General features: G+C 38.4%; 1 protein-coding gene across 5 annotated transcripts; it reads right to left on the bottom strand.

Annotated features, from left to right (window-relative positions):
• Nucleotides 1–3,239: 3,239 nt before the first annotated feature.
• On the bottom strand, nucleotides 3,240–19,351 carry LOC125327781 (MAP3K12 binding inhibitory protein 1). Of its 5 annotated transcripts, none has more exons than XM_048307669.1 (9): nucleotides 19,194–19,347; nucleotides 14,761–14,880; nucleotides 12,874–13,086; nucleotides 12,673–12,769; nucleotides 11,146–11,211; nucleotides 9,326–9,478; nucleotides 6,692–6,789; nucleotides 5,356–5,394; nucleotides 3,240–4,199 (listed from the first exon to the last, which is right to left on the bottom strand). In XM_048307669.1, the coding sequence occupies exons 1-9, from the start codon at nucleotides 19,308–19,310 to the stop codon at nucleotides 4,089–4,091; spliced, it is 1,014 nt and encodes a 337-aa protein (XP_048163626.1). In that variant the 5' UTR covers nucleotides 19,311–19,347; the 3' UTR covers nucleotides 3,240–4,088. The 5 variants fall into 5 exon arrangements, with proteins under 5 accessions (XP_048163626.1, XP_048163627.1, XP_048163629.1 ...); XM_048307670.1 differs by having other exon boundaries at nucleotides 3,240–4,196; XM_048307672.1 differs by lacking the exon at nucleotides 6,692–6,789 and having other exon boundaries at nucleotides 4,084–4,199; nucleotides 19,194–19,350.
• Between the last annotated feature and the right edge of the window lie 254 nt (nucleotides 19,352–19,605).

Below are 19,605 nucleotides of genomic sequence, written 5' to 3'. Positions count from 1 at the left end.
TTGCAGAATTTCATCTGAATCTTGTGATACATCATCCTGCAATCGGTTGCAGTTACGTTCAGTGCAAGATTTCCCAAATGGGAAAATCTCCTATACAGAATTAATATTGTGTAAGCCAAATCTGGGTGGTAACAGTGAAGAATGATAAAAGGAACAGGAGAACCCACCTGATCAACATGTGGCTTAAAGGCTGGCATACTTTAAGATGGAAATCTGAAAGGCGCAGGAGCAGGCTGTCCCTATGTGTTCACAGGCAAGCCAGCAGGGAAGACTACCACACAGGGTAAACAGGGAGCTTTTGCTGGTACTCAGGGGAAAAAGGAGAGTTTATATCCTTTGGAAGAAGGGGCAGGCAACTCAGGAAGAGTGAGTACAAGGATACCATTAAGTCATTTACAGTGAAAATTAGAAAAGCAAACGCTCAGCTAGAACTCCTTTTATTATTCTTCCCTGTTACTGACGGGATTGAGGAAAACACCACCTGTGCTTCTATCCCTTCAACCAGTTGTCTTAGCCCCCTGAAGTCAGTTTCTAATTGCCCTAGAACTTTACCTCATCACTGACAACCCAGTCAATCAGAAGTAGGTAATAATCAGATGTTACTCATCTCCTAGTAACATCTCTTCCCTGAACCCCAGGGAGGCAGCAGACTTTGGGATGGATCCAGTCAGCATACAGGGCCCTCAGTTTCTCTGACAAGGAAATCACTACAACAACTACCCTTCTTTCTTTCTTAAAACCTGGAGTTGAAATGTGTCTGGTTGACTGGCTTGCTCTGGGCAAACCGCTGGGTAGACCTTCACCTTCACTATCATTTGCTTGATTATCGAGTTCCAGTTTCACACCTATTCCACAAGTGCACCTGAGAGGGCAAGAGAGGCTGGGAGAGGATCCTCCTGCCTCCCAAACAGGGACCTGTTTCCAATTCCCCCTGTCTTTTAGGTCCCATCCTTCTGCCTGATGGCAAGAGGCTCAGGGTTCCTCTGACTCTTGCTAAGCTTCCATCTGCTGCATTTCCCTCAGGGACGGAAGGGTGTGACTGCCAGCCTATTTCTCTGAAGTTTGCCTGTGACAAAACGTAAGTGCTTTTGTGGAGACACCTATACCTGGCTGCATCACAGCAGAAACATCTATTGTACAGCAACAGGCATGAACATGCAAGTTCAGAGCTCTTTAACTTGCAAGCAATTTGATAAAATTTTCTTCTGGTTTTCTTGTAAGATGGTATCTGTCTGTGAGCAAATCCACTGCCATTAAAATGATAAGTATAGAGCAGATCCTTCATAAATTTAAGCTCACAAGCAAGCGTGCTGTTTATTTAAAGTCTGCCTCACCTTCAACATGTGGACATTTGAGAGGATTTCTCAGCCTCACTACCCACCCCTACCTCCCTCAGTCAATAGTCTAGATGTTGAGACACATCAACAAGATAGCAGACAGTTCCTCTGCTTTTGCTTAATCTTTGGTTACCTTTCAGACTACAGCTACTGCAGCTGCTCTGATTAGCAAGCACTGGAGAGTTTCAGATGCAGAGGAAGAACAGCAGAATGTGTAGTTCTGGAAAAAGGATGGTGTTAAGAGGTCAGTCCTGGATCCACCTTATTATGGGGCTGTGGTGGACTGGAGAGCTCATCTTTCTGCAGAAACAGTCCTGACAGTGGAAGTTAGTTGAAGAGGGTAAAACCCAAGGAGACAAAAGGCAAGGGAAGGACTGCACAGAAGAGCATCCTGTTTCCCTACGCCTCTTGGCATAAAGTCATACAGCAGAGGAAGGGAAACTTCCAACAGCTTGGCAGATCTCTGAAATATGCAAGTATGTTTAACATTCAGCTCAGAGCAGAGAATATCTTCCCCCTGAATTTTTACAGTACAGGCACATTGGCATTAAGCATTCAAGAAAGTAAGAACTTGAAACCAAAGAATGACAAAGCAAGATGAACACCATGACATTTATCAAGTTTTTCTGTTGCATGTATTTGATAGATTATATAGGGTTAATAAATTACCATCCAGAGTACAGCTGTCATTTCCTTAGCTATTCTTTATGCTTTTAACCCTTAACTGCCATCTTATTGCCATCTTAAGAAAGAGGAGGAGAGTTCCAAAGCAAGAGATCTTTCAAGTAGCCAGCAATTCACTACAGAAAAAGCCACTTTCAAGCAGCTAATGCAGCCTTTGTAACCAGTATCTCTTGAGGAAATTAGCAGTTTGCAATTTCTTTTAAAAACTGACCCCTGATGAGGATTGAAGTCTTTTTTTCCTGTGTATATATACATATGCGCTTGTCCTAATGTAAACCACCAACAAAGAAATTTAATACTAGACAAATACTTCAGGCCTAGCCTCTGCCAAGTAGTTTTTTCTAGGGCTTCACTCCAGAATTTTCCAAATAAACCTACATACTGTAAAAGTAAGTCTACTGCAAATACAGTAGACTTAGCCACCCTGTGTCATCAGTACTCATATTATGATGCACATGAGTGGGGGCTACTCCTCTATAAAAGTGAAATCCCTTTGGCCATTCCTCCTGGCCCTGTAACAGCCGCCTCCCACCACTCTTTCAAGTACTGTTTGAAGTGTGTGGCATGGCAACTATGCCCACATTGTACTCTTTTGAGCTATGGCTTCTGAGCAAGAGGACCAAAAAAGAAAAAAGAAGTAAAGTTCATCTACTTGAAGTAAAAAAGTTGCACCTCACTGCACTGCTTCACCAAAATACCCCTCATAAAACATGCTGTTAGGATGTTCAACAATGGCAACGTCTCATGTAACTAAAGTTGTCTCTATAGGATAGTGTCCTGGTATGTGGCACACACACAACCATCTTCAACTGCAACAGTACCTCTTTGTATCCCCTGTTGTATCTGAGGCACTCAGATCTCTTCCTGGAAGGACAACAAGCACCTTAGAGGCAACTACCATACTGTTGTCCTTCTGGGACCCAGGCCAAGACCTCAAGCAGCTTTACCTCCCATCTCTGCTGGTTCACCTGCAGAGAAACATTAGCTGCAGTTGTTATAACAAATGTTATTCTGGATAAAAAGATGAGTTCACAGAAAATGTCTACTATTACTCAAAGGCTGTGTCCAGTCAGTACTGTTCATAACACCTGACACAGAGACTGATACAGGGACATCAACAATATGACTGCTGTAAGCAGAGCAGTGCATTTAAAACTCCCTCTGTAACAGCTACTTTTCTTCTAAACTGAAATAATGACAGACAGTAAATAAAAGAACTTGTATAAATAGAAAATAGTTTATTAAAAAACAAACAAACAAAACCAAACAAAAAGTCACAACACAATCTCACTTCACTGTGTGGCCAAAGGTCTGACTTTAATTTAAACTATACAGCTGGCATCCATGCTTCAAAAGTCATGTAAGCATGCATATGGAAAGGAAATTGGTGCCTTGCTGGCATGCTCCTCAAAATCTCCCCTGGGATGGTTTTTAGAATACATTGTTTTTGAGCAGGTTAAGAAATGTGAATTCCCACAAGACACTGAAAAAGTGAAGAAAAGTTGTTTTTATTTACACATACAGGATTTCCATAATCACCTGTCACACAGAAGTGCAATTTGCTGCATTTCTAACAGCTGTGAAAACAGTGACAAACACAGAAAAAAACCCACAGGTAAGCATGCATTCTGTAAGGTTTTGGTAATTTTTTTCTGCATGTCAGTTTATTTCTGAGGAAGTATTTAATCTCACAAGTCTATGCAAACTACTTACATGAACAGTATTCAAAAGATAGTCCTTTGGAATACTTAGTCACCAAGAATTACACGAGATGTAGTTTTGTGTGCAGGTTAAGACTTTTGACATACAAACAATGCTGCAGTCCTCCTTTATAACAGAAGGGAATGGATTATTAGAATGACATTCCTGAAAAGTTCTTCATTTTAAAGTAAGTATTTCATTAATAAGGCTGCTTTTAAACAAGTTACTCGGAAAGAAAGCTTTCAAGATCATCCAAAAGGAGCATATATGTATGCTTTGTTTTCATTGCTAGTCATCTCTGATGAACACTACGCAGGTCTATGGTTTAGGCATGTGTAAAGCATGATGAGGATTCTGAAAACACTTTTATCGAAGAAGTTGCTCAGACTCCTTGGACTTGCTTTCTTTTGTTTTCCTCAGTAATGCCTGTTTTATAGCATTGATCTTTTCATCAAGTTCAGCCAATGAATAGCTCTGCTAAAAGAACAAAATAAAAATTACAATAATTTACATCTTGTAATTGCTAGAGAAGTGGCTTATCACTTGATACTTGAGGTCACTGCATACTGCACTAAGTGACAGATCTACTTCTGCAGAATTGTCTGAATCTAGTCTTTGCCTATTTATATTTAAAGGAAAAAGAACATAAACTTGCAAGAAAGACAGTCCTAACCATGGATCAATATATTGGTGTTACTTCTATTAAATGTTTGTTTAGCCTGCTCATGAAAAACCTTAAGAAATCCCTTCATGTTAAAACACTGGATAAGACTACCTAGATTCTGTAGGACTTCAGTTTACAGCTGAAGGGTTTTCTTTCCCTACTGCCCAACATCAAGCTCCTCTGTGCCACTTAACCTGACAGGTTTTTTATATCTTCTTACACAAACCAGTCATCATCCTTTTTATAAGAATATTTCACCCTATGCAGGACTTTCTTTTCCTAAACAATCCTACTTTCTCAAGTCTCAGATGGCCCACATCCCATCCTAAGCATTCTCCCCAGTCCATCTGTCTCCAACGGTGATGGCTAGGAGCAGACAAGGTTCCAGCCATGGTCCCACTTGTACCAATGAAAACTTCTCTCCTGTGGCTAAGGTACATGGCTAATGCATTCCCTTACGTGATGGTGTTGTAAAAATGGCAAGTCTTACTTACAGGAATCTGCTATATTGTTGCTATATTACCCGCTATAATGTTGGGTCCTTCTGCAATACTTTTGCCAAGCCAGCCATTTCTAATTTTGCCTTTTCAGAAACCAGTAAAGCAAATTGAAAAATAATTTTTACATCAACAAAAACCACTAAGCCACAAAACAGAATGACATTAATAGAGGGCTGATCAGAATACAGAAATTGCCTGTTACTTTCAGCTTGATTAACAAAATTATTGATTTGTTTTATTCTATCATCCTTCTAACTGGTGAAAACACTAACTTACCCTAGTATATATTCTTAGAAGACCATGTGATTCATGGTAACACCCACTAGCTTTCTGTCTCCTTCCCTCTCTCTTCACCAGCAAGCTATCCAATACTGATGCAGCTATTTCTGAGAACTTAGATATTTGCTTCGTAGAACTTTCCACTCAAAACATCCTAAACTTAAGACGAACAAGAATTAATAGCACTTACATGGGGAGATTGAATCTTTCTCCTCTTGCCAGAACAGCTCTGAAGAAAAGACATAATCAAAATAGACTTAATGTTGCACTGACAGAGGACCACAAATAATTCTGTAACAACATTTTCAAGAGTCTTTAAAGTATAGAAAAAAACACTGACTGCCATTCCATAGATTAAAGAAACCTTTTTTATAATTAAGTACTTTGGATCATGAGAAATACTACTGGAGAGCAGTCAGAAGCTGTTGAAGCTTCTCCACACTTGGCAGTCAACAACTATCAATTTAACTGAAGCTTCCTTCAGACAGAATTAAGCTTTTGAAACCGTCAATATTTTTCTCCCTAAAATTTGCCTATATCCACACCAATATTTATGCAAAACTTTGGATAAAATGTGCTAATTACTGTGCAATACTACTATTGCCACCATCACAATTTTTTCCCTGATCCTCCTTCTAGAGATCCTAAAGCACTTTCAATAGAAATTTCAGCTTATGAAATTGTATGTTTTAACTTCTGGTTTTCAGCCACTTAAAGGAATACCCTCACAAATAAAGAACTTTATTGGTCTCCAACACAAATTTAAAAAATTAAACAAAAATGTGTAATATTGCTATTGATTTTTGATTACTGACTCTTCTCAAGCAAGAAGATACAAATTAAAATGCATTCAACAATAAAAGAGACAGTCTTACTGTTACGTAGGGAAAGAAGAGCAAGATAACACACAAGAAATTCCTACAGTCAAGTAGAGCCTAATGTAGTAACAACTAATGTTTCTTTGTCCTAATACCCTTTGGTGAGTTAAGGTTAAGGTGTACTATTCAGAGACAGAGCTCTGCCTGAAAACCAGAAACTAAGAAAACTAAGCCACAGAATCACATGAAGGAATTTTTAAGGGGTTTACTCTCTCATCTATTTAGAAGTTATTCGCATAGCGTTATCAATCGAATCATGTACAGAAGACCAAATGATTTTAGTTGTTTTAAGACATTAATGATTTCTATCAAAAATCAAAGCTTCAGTCAATTTTCTTGACATAAGAAGCACTTCAGATTTTAAGGCAGGGAGGAGAAATACAACCTCTCTTATACATTTCTTACAAATTAGTTAAGCTTGGGTGGCAGCAGTGTTTTTCTCCTAACAGATACATTCTTCTTTTGAGTGAGAAATTAGGTAAATACGAACTTGGTTAGATGATCCACATGTAATATAACCACTAACCAAGCCAGAGTTGTTTATTAAAAGTGTCTGCCCTCTAAGTTTTTCTCTGTACATCAAAGATTCAAGCACAAAAGGCCAAAACGCATTTAGGTATGGCAAAAGAAGGTGAGAAAATTTCTTACTACAGATTGAAAATATTCAGGAGACAGTCCTTCCAGCTCAAGGATTTTATCTTCAAGCTTCTTAATTCTCTGATAAATGTCTCTTGGTACTGGACCACCTAAATACACCAGTAGTAATGCAAAGAAATCAGGAAAAATGCTTGAATAACTTATTTAACTAAAGATTGCAAGTTTCAAATTTGCATTCTTCAAGATTAGCTATCAACCAGTAGCTGAAACAAAATAAATGGATGGGATAATAAAAAGGAAGGATAATTAATATGATTCAGGATAAAACCTGATTGATAAGCCAGTGCAGTCAATGAAAGCAGTAAGACAACTTCATGTAGTTGGCTGAAGTATGTCAGACAAGGTCCCTGAAACAACTAATGATCACTCTTACAATACATTGGTCATAAATGAAACGCTATCACTTCAAAGCTGACACCAGCATTAGGAGAGAGCAGATGGGATGGCAGACCACACATGAATTCAGCTTTGATATCTAAGATAGGTTTCTTTCAGAACAATCTCCACTGAGCATCAGAGGTTAGAGGACAAGTATGAGTTGTGCTTGACAAAGAACAGCATTTGCCTGACCATAGATGGGAGAACAGGAGTGGGGAATGTGTGCATTGAACTGAAAAACAGAGCTCTGGAAAAAAAAAAATCAAAAACATAACCAAACAAAAAAGCTCCCCCAAGAACCACCCTCACAAAAAAACCCACAGCAAAACCAACTCACACCACAGAAACAACAGCACCAAAAAAATCCCACCTCAACCCACTTGCTGTTTTCATCTATACTACAGCAGCTTGGGCTCATTTCCCCATGTAAAAACAGAACTGATCAAAAGATCAGCCTTAGCAAGCATCTTATTTGCACTCCATAGTATTCTATAATGAAATAACTATATAAAACAACTATCACAACTAAGTACTGGCTATTCCAATTAAAATGATAGTCTGGTTCTGAACCATGTTGACAACCAAGGCCTTGGCAAGCTTTTCCTTTTTGACACCCATTTCCTTTAATTTCCGGGTCTGTTAGACAAGACAATTCTATTCTGCTAACTACCAAAATAAGCACTAATGTGGGGTTTTGGAGGTATTTTTCCATTCATCTATTTTGTCCCTTCAAAGAAACAATTTTGCAGGTAGCTTCCCTCCTTCAGTTCTGCTTTCTACTCATCACTCAGCACCTACTAATTAAATTGGCTCACCTCTCACTCTTAATATTGCTTTCTCTTAATGTAAAGGGAAAAGAGCAATACTGCACTAGAAGCTGTTCTGAAAAACAGCCAGTGAATCAAGATTAACTCTTTCTGTTGCCAGAAACAAAAACTGGTGGAACAGGTAGCTGAGGCATGTTACCTGCTCAGATGAGTATTTTTTGCACAGCTGCTGGGGTATGCATCAAATAATACAGAGATGTTCCCCATGAATGCTGATTTGAACAGGAGTTAAGCTGGTGTTGCATGCTTCCATCTTCTTAACCTATATTATAGTTTAGCTGACCCATTCCTTCAAACAAAATAATGTCACCTATTATAGGCACAACCTGGAAGCAAGGACCCCTCCTTAGCTACCTCGAATCATTACCCTCATATGCACAAACTCCAAAGCTACTACACATTGTAACCCTAATGCTGACCAGCCACTTCCAAATTCTATTTCCATGCACAAAAGCCAGCTTATTTTTGAGACAGCTACACAGCTAAGCATCAAGCTCTGACTGCTGCCTCCGAGTATCTGCATATATCTTACTCTCCTTCCTGCCAGAGAACTTTAATCCACTACACAGTCACAGGAATCTAGTAATCTAGTCAATGTTCCAAGTATTTTTAAGAGAATGGATTGGCATCTATTCAGTATTCAAAAGACAAAAAAGTCAAGTGTGTCCATAGTGTCATGCGTAGAAAATTCACTTTACCAGATGGAGATCAGGTTTCTGTTCTACTTTGAAAAGAATTTTCAAAAAAAATACTAATTTCTCATTCCTAAGTTCCTCATTGATTTATATTATAGAAAACTAGGGTTGGGGTGAGGAAAGCAACTACCTAAAAAAATGTCACTAGGCTGATGGCTATGGCATGTATTTTAGTGAAAGGTATGGACTCATGTTTGCAGGCCTAAAGGGAAGTAGTGACAACAAGCTTCCCACATTCTGGGAAATAAGCTTTTCATCTAAATGTATTTCAAGAAACATCCATCTTTAGGAAAAGGTTTCAGGTCATCCTTTGTGTTGATTCTACCACCAGCCCACAAGTTGTCCATGAAGCAGCCCTTCAACCTAAACTCAGCTTTTCCTGTTCAGCGGTTCAAGGCAGGACTCCAGTGGCTACGGAGAACCCCCACCTCCAGATACTCCATATTATTTTAAATCCTGTTCTGATGTGCCTCTCTCTTATTTGCCACCACATAATGGGTACACTTACTAACTCAGCATCTCAAATTTGGCATAAATCTGGGTTAGTTTTTGGGCATAAAACCCTAAACAGTAGACCATCGTACTTGGGGTGACTAAACCCTTCAGTGGATCTATCCACTGTTTTTACAGTATCATTTTTTATAGACTTGCCCTGTTCCACCCCAGTAATGATAACTGTAGTATAAAATGGCACACCAATGTCAAAATTAAAACACGATACAAACCTGTTTGTAACCGTAAGTGTGCTTCAATGTTTTGCAATCTCTCCTCAACAGCTTGGTTTCCACAATCATGCATGGGTACACTGGCTTTGTGACTGGGCCCATGCGTTCCTTCAGATCTAGTCTGAGGCCCATATGTATTTACTACCCTAGAAACTGTTTAAAGACAAAATAAATTTCACATATATGCACATGACGCACAAAGCAGATCTAACTAAAAGAATCAAAGTATTCAAGCATGAAAACCTGTGTTAAATCAGTTTCATGAAAGTCTTGCATATGAAGGGTTCCACATACATTAAGATCAAAAGCTCAAGTAAAAGCATTTTCCTATTTTTTTGCAGGAGTAACTAAACCTAGCAAAAACCTAGGATTTTACATATGCAAAGTAAAAGAATTACTCATACATTCATGTAGAATGGCAGTGTCAAGAATTTGTCATCAGCTGCTGATAAACAGCAGAAACCTAGGTATCTATGTCAGCAGTTGTACATGTGAGCTTTTGTGAACACAAAGAAGAGGCCAGACCTCATATTACAGGAAGCATCATAAATATATGAAGATGAGGGGAGGTACACAACTGGAAGAACCAATACAAACCTCAGCAAGGAAGTTCACTTCTAATTTTTGTCATTTGAGTAAAAGCTTTAGTGACTCTTCAGCTGCATTTGGGACTATCTTTTACCCATGCTGACCATGTCTTCATCAGGAGACTTTGATCACTTCTTGTTAAATCACAGTCATTTCTTAAGTTCTCCTCATAGAATTACTGCAGTGTACTGCAGATTTAAAGACTATACTGGCAACTCCAGATGCTGAAGCACACACACACAACCACCATCCTACTCAATACTTCATGAAGGCCACATGCTACATTCTTGTTTTAATTTATGCTGGTTTTACTTCCAATTCCTTTCTAAGTGTTTTTCACATTTCAGTTATGAACTGTTCCTTGAAGTGCAAACTTCCCTTTTTTCCTGTATCATGCTGCCAACTTACAAATTAACACTCAGTTTAAAACACTGACTTATTCAAAGAGGTTCTGTGTGAAAGATTCTAAAATTGAACTCACTTCCCCATCTCCTTCTTAGCTCACCATACCTTCCAATACTTATTATTGTGCTTTACAGTATTATTCTGAATTACAGAATTCAAAATAATTATTGGTTTCTAGGACCAATATTAAGTGGATAACTGAATATTATCACTCTCAAAAATGGAGAGGAGGGTTACTTTCATTCTTTTGGGTATTTAATTTGTTTTTAAAGAAGGGTAATTTGCATATACCTAGAGAGTAGCAGATGAACAAGCAGTATTTTACACACAGCTTCTGTTAGACAATCGCTTCCATATTATTTATGCCTTTCCAAAAGTTAGTGCAGTGATAAACTCGTTCCCCAGCATGTCACTTCTTATAAATCTGTCTTAGAACTTCCACTGTCCCCAAATTATATTCTATTTCAATACACTTACTCCAATTAATGAAAAATAGAAGATAATCCTATTCAATCTCATTTCCTTATTGATGGCTTCACCTTAAAGAAAAACTAAGAATTGTTCAGCTTCTCTGTCCTCCTTTATCTTTTCCACATTTCGTTTCAGACAATGAAAATAGGCTATTTTGTTTTGGTCTTTAGTGCCTAACCATTAATTTAGATTTAAAACCTTGGAGACATAAATGAAGATGTAAAAGTATTCACTAGAGTCAAAAATCAGTACGTTAAGTTTGCATTTTTGAGCATTCTATAAAAAGTTTTGATATCAAAAACTTATCAGTGCAGTCATATCTGGACACTTAAATGGGTATTAAAAGAATTGCTTACCCTTTATATGACTTTTAAATCCAGGATAGGGTGTGAAAATTGCGTCTGTTCTGGCACAGCTATTTTCTAAATAAATAATGACATAACAAGTGAGGTCCTAATTATGTATTTATAATTGAAAATATTCTAACCACCATCAGCCTTGATGCTTTTAACAAATCTAATTAAAATGCTTCAAACAATAAAAAAAAAATCAGAAATACTTAATTCATTCTATAAACACTTGCCCATTAATAGTTTCACACACTTGCATGGACCTACTAGTTTTAATTGGATAAGTCACTCGTATTAATGTGCGCACGTATGTATAGAGAAATTTACTGGGTCAGGACCAAATTTATTTGGTTCTTACTTTTCACTGCATTTCTCTGTAACTTATTTCTTTCTTCCTGTACAGAAGCTTTTTTCCTGCTTACCATTGTTATTCTGGTTTTATGTCCTTTTCTGAAACTCTTCTATTTTTGACTGATCTAGTTTACTCATCAGCACTCTTTCCTAAACCTTCCTGCATTTATTCTGATCCATGTGAATTCTTCCATTTGCTTAACCATAGAAACCTATAGTATGGACCACCTTAATTTATTCTAATGTTTATATATTAATCTCTGTTCATATACACCAAAGCTTTACATATATTTTATTATGCCTGAACAATGAGACAGGTCTTATTATCATTTCTTCTGTACTTAATTAACAATTTTGGGAAACAGTGTTTTACTTTCTAGCATATTCTACTAAACTTCATATATCCTTACATTCCAACTAACATTCAAGCAGTTAAACTCTCTAAGAAGCTTACTGAACAATAAGCTTTGATCTCTAAGAGCGTAAGTACCTCACAGAGACAATGCACATGTGGGCTCACAGGTACTTAGAAGGTATCTCTATACTACTTACGTAGTTCACATATATAAAACTGTCTTAACTTCAAAAATCCATTTGGCTACAGTTACTGATCCTGTAAAGGGGATCCAGTCTACCAGATGGATTTAAGATTGGTTACAGATACAGCCAATTGTACTAGTTGGTGTATGAAAAACACCAACAATGTGAGCAATGTTAAAAAAAAAAAAAAAGGTCATTTCAAGTAGCTAGTAATTCAAATTAATTGTAAAAATACTTCTTTGTAATTTAACTAGCATTAAATTAACTTCAATTTGAATATGCAATTTACAAGACATTTCTGAACTGCAATTCCATTTACTTTGGAGGAATATCTAGTTAAAACACTGGGAACAATAGCTACAAAACCATATGAACTAAGATAGCAGCTCTTAAAATTAACACAGTAAGAGATACAATTTTTCTGTATGGAATGCCTTAAACGTTGTCATCCAGTGACTACTTTGTTTTTCTATCTGACATCTGAAGTACACATTCAAGTTCTAAATTTTAAAATAAAGTTACTCTTAAGAGAAAGTTCAGTTTTAAATACAGATTAGTGCTTTTGGAAAATAAAAAAAATTAAACAAAAAACCCCACACAACTTAAATTCCTATGAAGATTAAAGTCTGGCTAGCCAGTTACCTTGATTACAATCAATAACATTGCAAAATTCCCTGACATTATTTTCATTGATCTCGGCTTGTTTCCTCTCGATGAAAGCTGATATCCGCCTGTCAATCTGCAGGTAACAAACATGATGGCATGTATCTATTTCATTCTTTAAATTTAAAATTTAGAAAGGTCTTTCATTTTTCTGTTTTCAAATTCACGTAAATCACTTACTTCTGCTTTTCCAGCTTTTATTTGGACCACTTCTGGATCAAAATGAAAATGAGCATCCTTCAGATCTCTCAAGTCATAACTTCCATACTTTTCTTCAGTCTGACTGTTACCATCATAAACATCTAAACTTGTTTGACTTTCTGTTTTACCTGCAGGTTCAACATGGCCTATATTTTCCTCTTTGATCAATGACTGTAGTTTTTCTAAGAGAGGCTGAACAAAGAAAACAGTATGTTAGGGTTAAAAAAATAAAGTCCCAAAGTCCCAAAGCCAAGAAGACAAGCACTATTACAATTTCCAACCAGACCAATGGAAATAATTTTGGGAATTACAACATCTTCCTCTGACAGAACACAGGAATAAGATTAAAAAGAAGTTCCAAATATTGTGCACACCACAGTTCTGACCTTTTTGACCTGTGTCTTTTAGAAGTTTGAAAACTCCCAAATTTCTGTGAAAATCTGCCCATAGTCCTGTGTTACTGGCTAAATCAAAGCTTCAATCACTGGCATCAATGCCACTTAATTAACATGTCATTCAAATGCCTACTCAGAACAGTAAGGCTTAGTATTTTTCCTCCTTAACATGAAATCCAGTGCTCTTACACTGTAAAGCCTTTACTTTATCACCACAGCACTACATTCTCCACTTGAAACCGTAGTTGCCCAAGTGAATGAGAGAACACAGACATGAAATACATAGGCATTATCATGAACACATGCTTTGCTTGACACGGTTGATTACCTACTTAGGTCATGAAATTAAATGAGAAAAGGCACTGACATTTGTAGCAGGAAAAATGCTTATTTTACTGCAATAACTCTTATGTACGATGTAACATCTAAACCTTGGTACATGTCCCTGTCTCTTTTTAATTTCTATCAGTTTTATCTAGTCTGAATTTCAAGGCATATTTTCTCTCTATAAATTACTTTAATTTTTTAAAAGACAACATGATTTTTAGCATTTTCTGAAATGGAATCAAATTCCTACTTGCAGTGTTCTTACATATTAGACGTAAATTTTATTTGCTTTTATCTTGCATATTTTCTCTTTCTGTTCATCACACCAAAGATTTGGCGGATTTCTGGAAAACAAAGGGTCTTTCTTTTACCTACAGACAAGAAAATACAGAAACTTCCTTTTTCATCCTCTCAGTACTATGCACCTCCAATAATTCACTGACTAGCTGAAGCAAAATAGTAGTACTCAAACCCCCATCTTTTACATATGAACTATCAAGGTCAAAACACTGTTCAGTTACCAGCTGACAAACTGCTCACCCTCCCTGCCATGCAACTAAATTACTTTTGGCAGGGTTGGAAAGTTTCAAATAGTTAAAAGAAATGACAGTAATGGTGACTGGCTACTTGGCAAGATGAGACATTAATGTCAAAGAAATTACTCTTTTAAAAAAAAAAACCTACGCTGAAAATATATTTAATTGCAGTAAGACACTCCAGGATGTGTCATGCTGGGATAATGCCACTTCTTGAACCACTGAAAGCACTCTATGAGCCTCAAAACTCACCCAACGCATGGAATCATTATCGTAGCATGACACACACCTGCCGTGTCTTATTGCTTAATTATAACCCACCATAGATGGAAATGTATCACATTTACAATGCAAGTCTAGAAATCAATGAGGCTGCATTTATTCAGCCTGCTCACCTACAGTGGCTATTCCCACCACTAATCTGAAAAATCCGTAAGTGTGAGTACCTATGGAGCATAGTGGAATCCCAAGCATTTAACACTTCTGCATTCCTTTTTTGTTGAACACAGCAACATAAGATCAAAATTACTGAAATTTTACAGCAGAGATAACTACTTTTAGTTGTTGATCACTTTTTTGAAGTCAAATGTGTCCCATGAAATATTTACCTGTAAACATAAAATATGCTGCTGAAGTGCACTAAACAGCAACGCTGGCTGAAGGGCTGATGTGCTCTGAAGCTTGCTCCAATCGATTACAACTTTCACAATATCGTCTCCAAGATTAAGCTTCAACAGGGCAAAACAAACACAATAAAAAATTATATTATCTGTATTAACATCAAAAAAGTATACAAGACTTCTACAAGACAACAATTATGCTCAGTCTCATATAGATCCACCCCACTTTTAGATGAGAACATTGGAAAGATTTGCTATCAATTATAGTGCAAGCAGCTATCATATTCTCAGTAAATTAGTATTTGTAGAACATATTCTAAAACTAAAATTTCCTTACTAACTCATCATGCTTTCATTGTATTAATTCAGTCCTTGGATTTATTACATTAATTCTTGTATGAAAGCATATTGTTCATGTTAATCGCTCACACCATCTTTTCTTTTAGTGGATACTAGAACCACCAGTACAAAGAAACATGACCCAGGATAGCAGTCTCCTGTAAGTTCATGTATTTTATTCCAAGATTACAAGACTATCTATGCCTCCATGACCCATGTCTGATGTAACACCATGCCACATTCTTGAATTTTTACTTGCTGCTAATCCAAAGGAAGCTTTATTTTAAAAATAAGTGCATAAAAATAAACATATCTGAAAATCACAAGGTTTAACAAACTCTAGATTACACAGCACCACTATTAAACCTATTTTCAAATCACACTATTTTCCTGTATATACATTTGTATTGAAATTAACAATTGCCACAGTCTATTTTCACTGCCAAGGAATTGCAATATTTAACTCCCAAGGCAATAAAGAAAAACATACATAATGAATTTGAAGTATTATTTAAAAGAACTATGTATCTTCTATAAGCTAAAAATACACTAATACAAAGCTGATTGTCAATAATCTCTGATGAACTAACACACTTTCACACCTAACTTTGCCCTTTTTGTTACACTAAAGCTCTTCTCAAGATCTTAAAGTAGTGCTCACTTTCATTTCCCAAAGTTAAGTAGGTTGTTCTCCAACCAAACATCCTGCAAGTGATACCCCAAACTCTAAATACAGATAAAATTCTTGTTTGAAATCAAGAGGACCTACATGTACTCTGCTTGCAACACTGAATTCCCAATTCATATGTATATTTGCACATCTATCCCTCACTCCTTCCACTAAAAAAAAAAAAAAAAAGTGGGGGTGGAAATAGAAAAAGGTACCTCAGGAAGATGACAAAGGTGACCTTTAAGTCATGGTCTAAAGATATTTAACTTCTACCAGCATCAAGTATTATGAACAAGAACACAAAATGCATATGCACTTGTGTCCTGAAGCCACCACGAAGTGTATGAGGAAACACTGAGAATTGAACACAAGAATGCCTCCATCACTCTGAAGACAAAGCAGTGGATGACAAGCTGTCCCATGTTAGTTTCAAATCCCAGCATTAACAGAGTTTTGTAAAGAGCTATAAACCTGAACCTTCCTTCTCTAGTTGAAGATCAGCTTTGTTACATTCAGGGTTAATTCCCAAATTACATAGCAAAGGAGACAGTCTAACTAGATATATAATGTATTTTAGCTCATTTTCACACAGTTATGCCTGTTTAGTAGTTACGCTAAGTACATAGGACGTAGGAAAAGTAATGTTCTAGGATATACTAGTCTTGAACAAGACTAAAGAATGCATTTAGAATTTAGTAGGAATAAAATTTACTTTAGGAATTAAGCCACTGTGCATATGTGATCATCTGAAGCACGCATTTCTGCCCAAAGTTTCTAGAGCAACATCTCCTATATTACAGTTTACTGACAGTGTAAGAAAGGTGTAGATTAAGCAACCCGAATGAAACAAAATAGAAGTGCTACTGCAATTTCCTAATAATCCTCCTTTTTCAAAAAGAATAAGCTTATGTGTGCCTTCGTATCATAATGGACAACTCCTGTCCAGGTGGTTCAATGCACAAAAAGCAACAGAACTTCTAACTTAGAAGCCAGTGATACTTTTAACTCACAGACACTGCTTTTAAATAAAAGAATAAACCCCTCTTGCATCAACAAAGGTTTCTAATACAATAGAGTAAGTTCTCAGTCTTTCACATCCTATTACTTACTAAAACTGTGACAAAGAGATTTATAAATTTAGTGTTTTGATAACTTCAAAGCCTTTGTCTGATTACAAGTCCACAGCCTATTCTGCAGCAATTTACAGGATCATAAGTAATTTCAGCCCTTTAAAATTAGTTTTATGTTAACACTGCCTATTACTTGAATCTTAAAGAACTTTTCAGGATCAGCTATATTGGTTTTAAGAGTTGCCATTGTCAGATGTCCTCCTGGTCACGCCATTGATTGCTCCAGTAAAAAAACTCCTGTGTCAGAAATATTCCTGCTTACAGCCCAACTTACCAGCATAAATCCAACTTAAACTACTATGATGAATCACAAACTGTGACTGCTAGCAATCTGCCACATGTTCACTCATCTCTGTAAAAGGGAAACGGGGAATCAGTAGTTTCAGTCAAAAATGCAAGATAGTTTGCTAGAATCAGTAAGGGGGTAAAACACAGAAGTTGAATCTGTCAGAACTCAAGCACTGGCAGACAAGTGTGTAACTTAACTGGAAAGGATCATAACTGAGCAATGAAGAGGACTTTCACAGCTAAGATGGAGCAACCAGATCCTTCTAGCTCATTGCACTGGACAGTAAAATGGGTCTGTTGTCACGGAAAGAAGACACTCCAAACACCAATCAAGAGAATTATACTCTGCATCATAGGTACTGTAACTCTACTGAGGGGATGTGGCAACTCTAAACAGTTTTCTCACAACTGCCTGTGCACACCCAGTCATTTTTAAAAATCACTTGGATCTGTCCAGTGAGAGGCTAGTTGTAGAGACAGCTTTGGAAAAAAATTAAGCTACTGAAAACAAGACAGAAAAATAAATTTTAATGTAGGTTTAGAAACAATTAATTAAACTTGTGATGAATGCCCTAGTTAAGAGCTTAGGAAACTTTCCCTTTAGTCTCCTTTGTGTTTTTCATAAATACAAAAGTTTCAGCTTTTCTCTGACGTGTTGTAATACTGTCATTCATAGTGTTGTCCTTACATCTAGATAAACTGACAGTCACTAGCTCTCCATTGATCACATTCAGAATTTTCACCAGGAAGAATTACGGGGCCTTTAAACCTCAATAGATAGTTTTCATGCCTCAGTAATCCTGAGTCAGCTGTGTCTGAACATCACACTGCTTAGCACTGTGCTCCTGTCCAAAAGGCACTGTAGTTTTTAATCACTTTATAGAGATAGGAAAACTGAACTCTTAAGTAAGTGCCTGAATTATCATGCCCTTAATTTTGCTTGCCTTTTGTTTGAAAACAGAGACATTTGTTAGCAGACTTGGAGGTGAGAAGCAAATATAATAAGAGTTCTACACAGATGACAGGTGAAACACTCTAAAAAATAATTTCAGATCAGCCAGCAGCTACTCCTAAACTGCCTAGGCATCTAAGAGCCCATTTCTGTACCAAACATACATTAAGTTACACTAGCTCCTGCAGATATTGCTCATCATCTGGCCCCAAACCTTCCAACTGCTAACTTTTGAAGTAAGAGTGTGCTTCTAATGCCTTCACAGAACTACATATATGTTTCCATAGTGGAAAATTAATCTGTAAATTATTTGTAGCAATAATTAAATTATTATTAAAACCTTCTCCTGACAAAGGCCTACCATAATATCTGTTACACAATTCATAGACATTACTAAACATGAAGTACGTGCTTCAACTTAAGTACCACAAAGCAAAGCACCTCTAAAAATTCTGACGCTCAAATACACTGTGGGTTTCATAGTATGTTATTACCAAGGCAGGGCTAACTTCAAGCTCCTGATAATTTATTTTGGCTTAATGCACTGTAAGCTTTCAGTAGCTTTTCAATTCCGAGTAATTAATTAAGATACAGCAATTAAGCAAATTGCATTTCCTATGGAAGAGATCATCTGTTAAATTATAAAGTGACACGCGACGTCCCGTCACTGCGAGGCAAAGGGACGGTGCCGGCTGCGGGAGAGAAGCAGGAGAAGCAGCAGCAGCAGGAGCAGCAGCAGCAGCAGCCACGCACCCTGGGGCTGCCCCGGCCGGAGGGAGAGGGAGAGGCAGACGGCACCGCTGCTCCAGCCTTGGCAGAAGCCAGGCGGGCGCGAACAACCTCCAGAAGCGAGGCAGCTCCCTTGTTTGTGGCAAACTTATGTCCTCTGCAGCTCCGTTCCTGGAGCCCACAAGGGCCCCGCAAGCCGGGAAGAAGCAGGAGCCAGCTCTGCGCGGACCCCCGAGGCGAGGTGATGTGAAGCGGGCGCGGCGCCCAAGCCAGCTCCGCCCTGGGCCTCTCCCTCCGCCCGCCCCTCACTCACCTGCCCCGCCAGCCCGACCAGACAGCGCAGGGCGCTGCTCGCTACCTCAGAGGCCGCAGGGTCGACCTCCGGAGCGCGGCCGCCGGGCAGGAGCGGGCCGGGCACCGCCGCCGCCATGACGCCAGGCCTGGCCACGGCCGCGCCGTCGCCCCGCGATGACGAACGACTGGCGCTGGCCCCGCCTCGCCCGCTGATGGACAGGCGCGGCAGCCAATGGCAGCCAATGTGGGGGCGCGCGGTCCCGGCCGGGCACGGCGCTCCCTCAGCCTCGGCCGTGCCCCGGGCGGGCCTGTCCCGGGGCTGCGCTGTCTCGGGGCTGCGCTGTCTCGGGGCTGTCCTGTCCCGGGGCGGGCTTGTCCCGGGGCGGGCTTGTCCCGGGGCTGCGCTGTCCCGGGGCGGGCTTGTCCCGGGG

The sequence above is a fragment of the Corvus hawaiiensis genome, chromosome 6, assembly GCF_020740725.1.
Source record: "Corvus hawaiiensis isolate bCorHaw1 chromosome 6, bCorHaw1.pri.cur, whole genome shotgun sequence".
In the NCBI taxonomy this organism is placed as follows: domain Eukaryota; kingdom Metazoa; phylum Chordata; class Aves; order Passeriformes; family Corvidae; genus Corvus; species Corvus hawaiiensis.
Note: the sequence above shows the minus strand (reverse complement) of the source record. Positions and strands in the feature narration are given on the sequence as shown.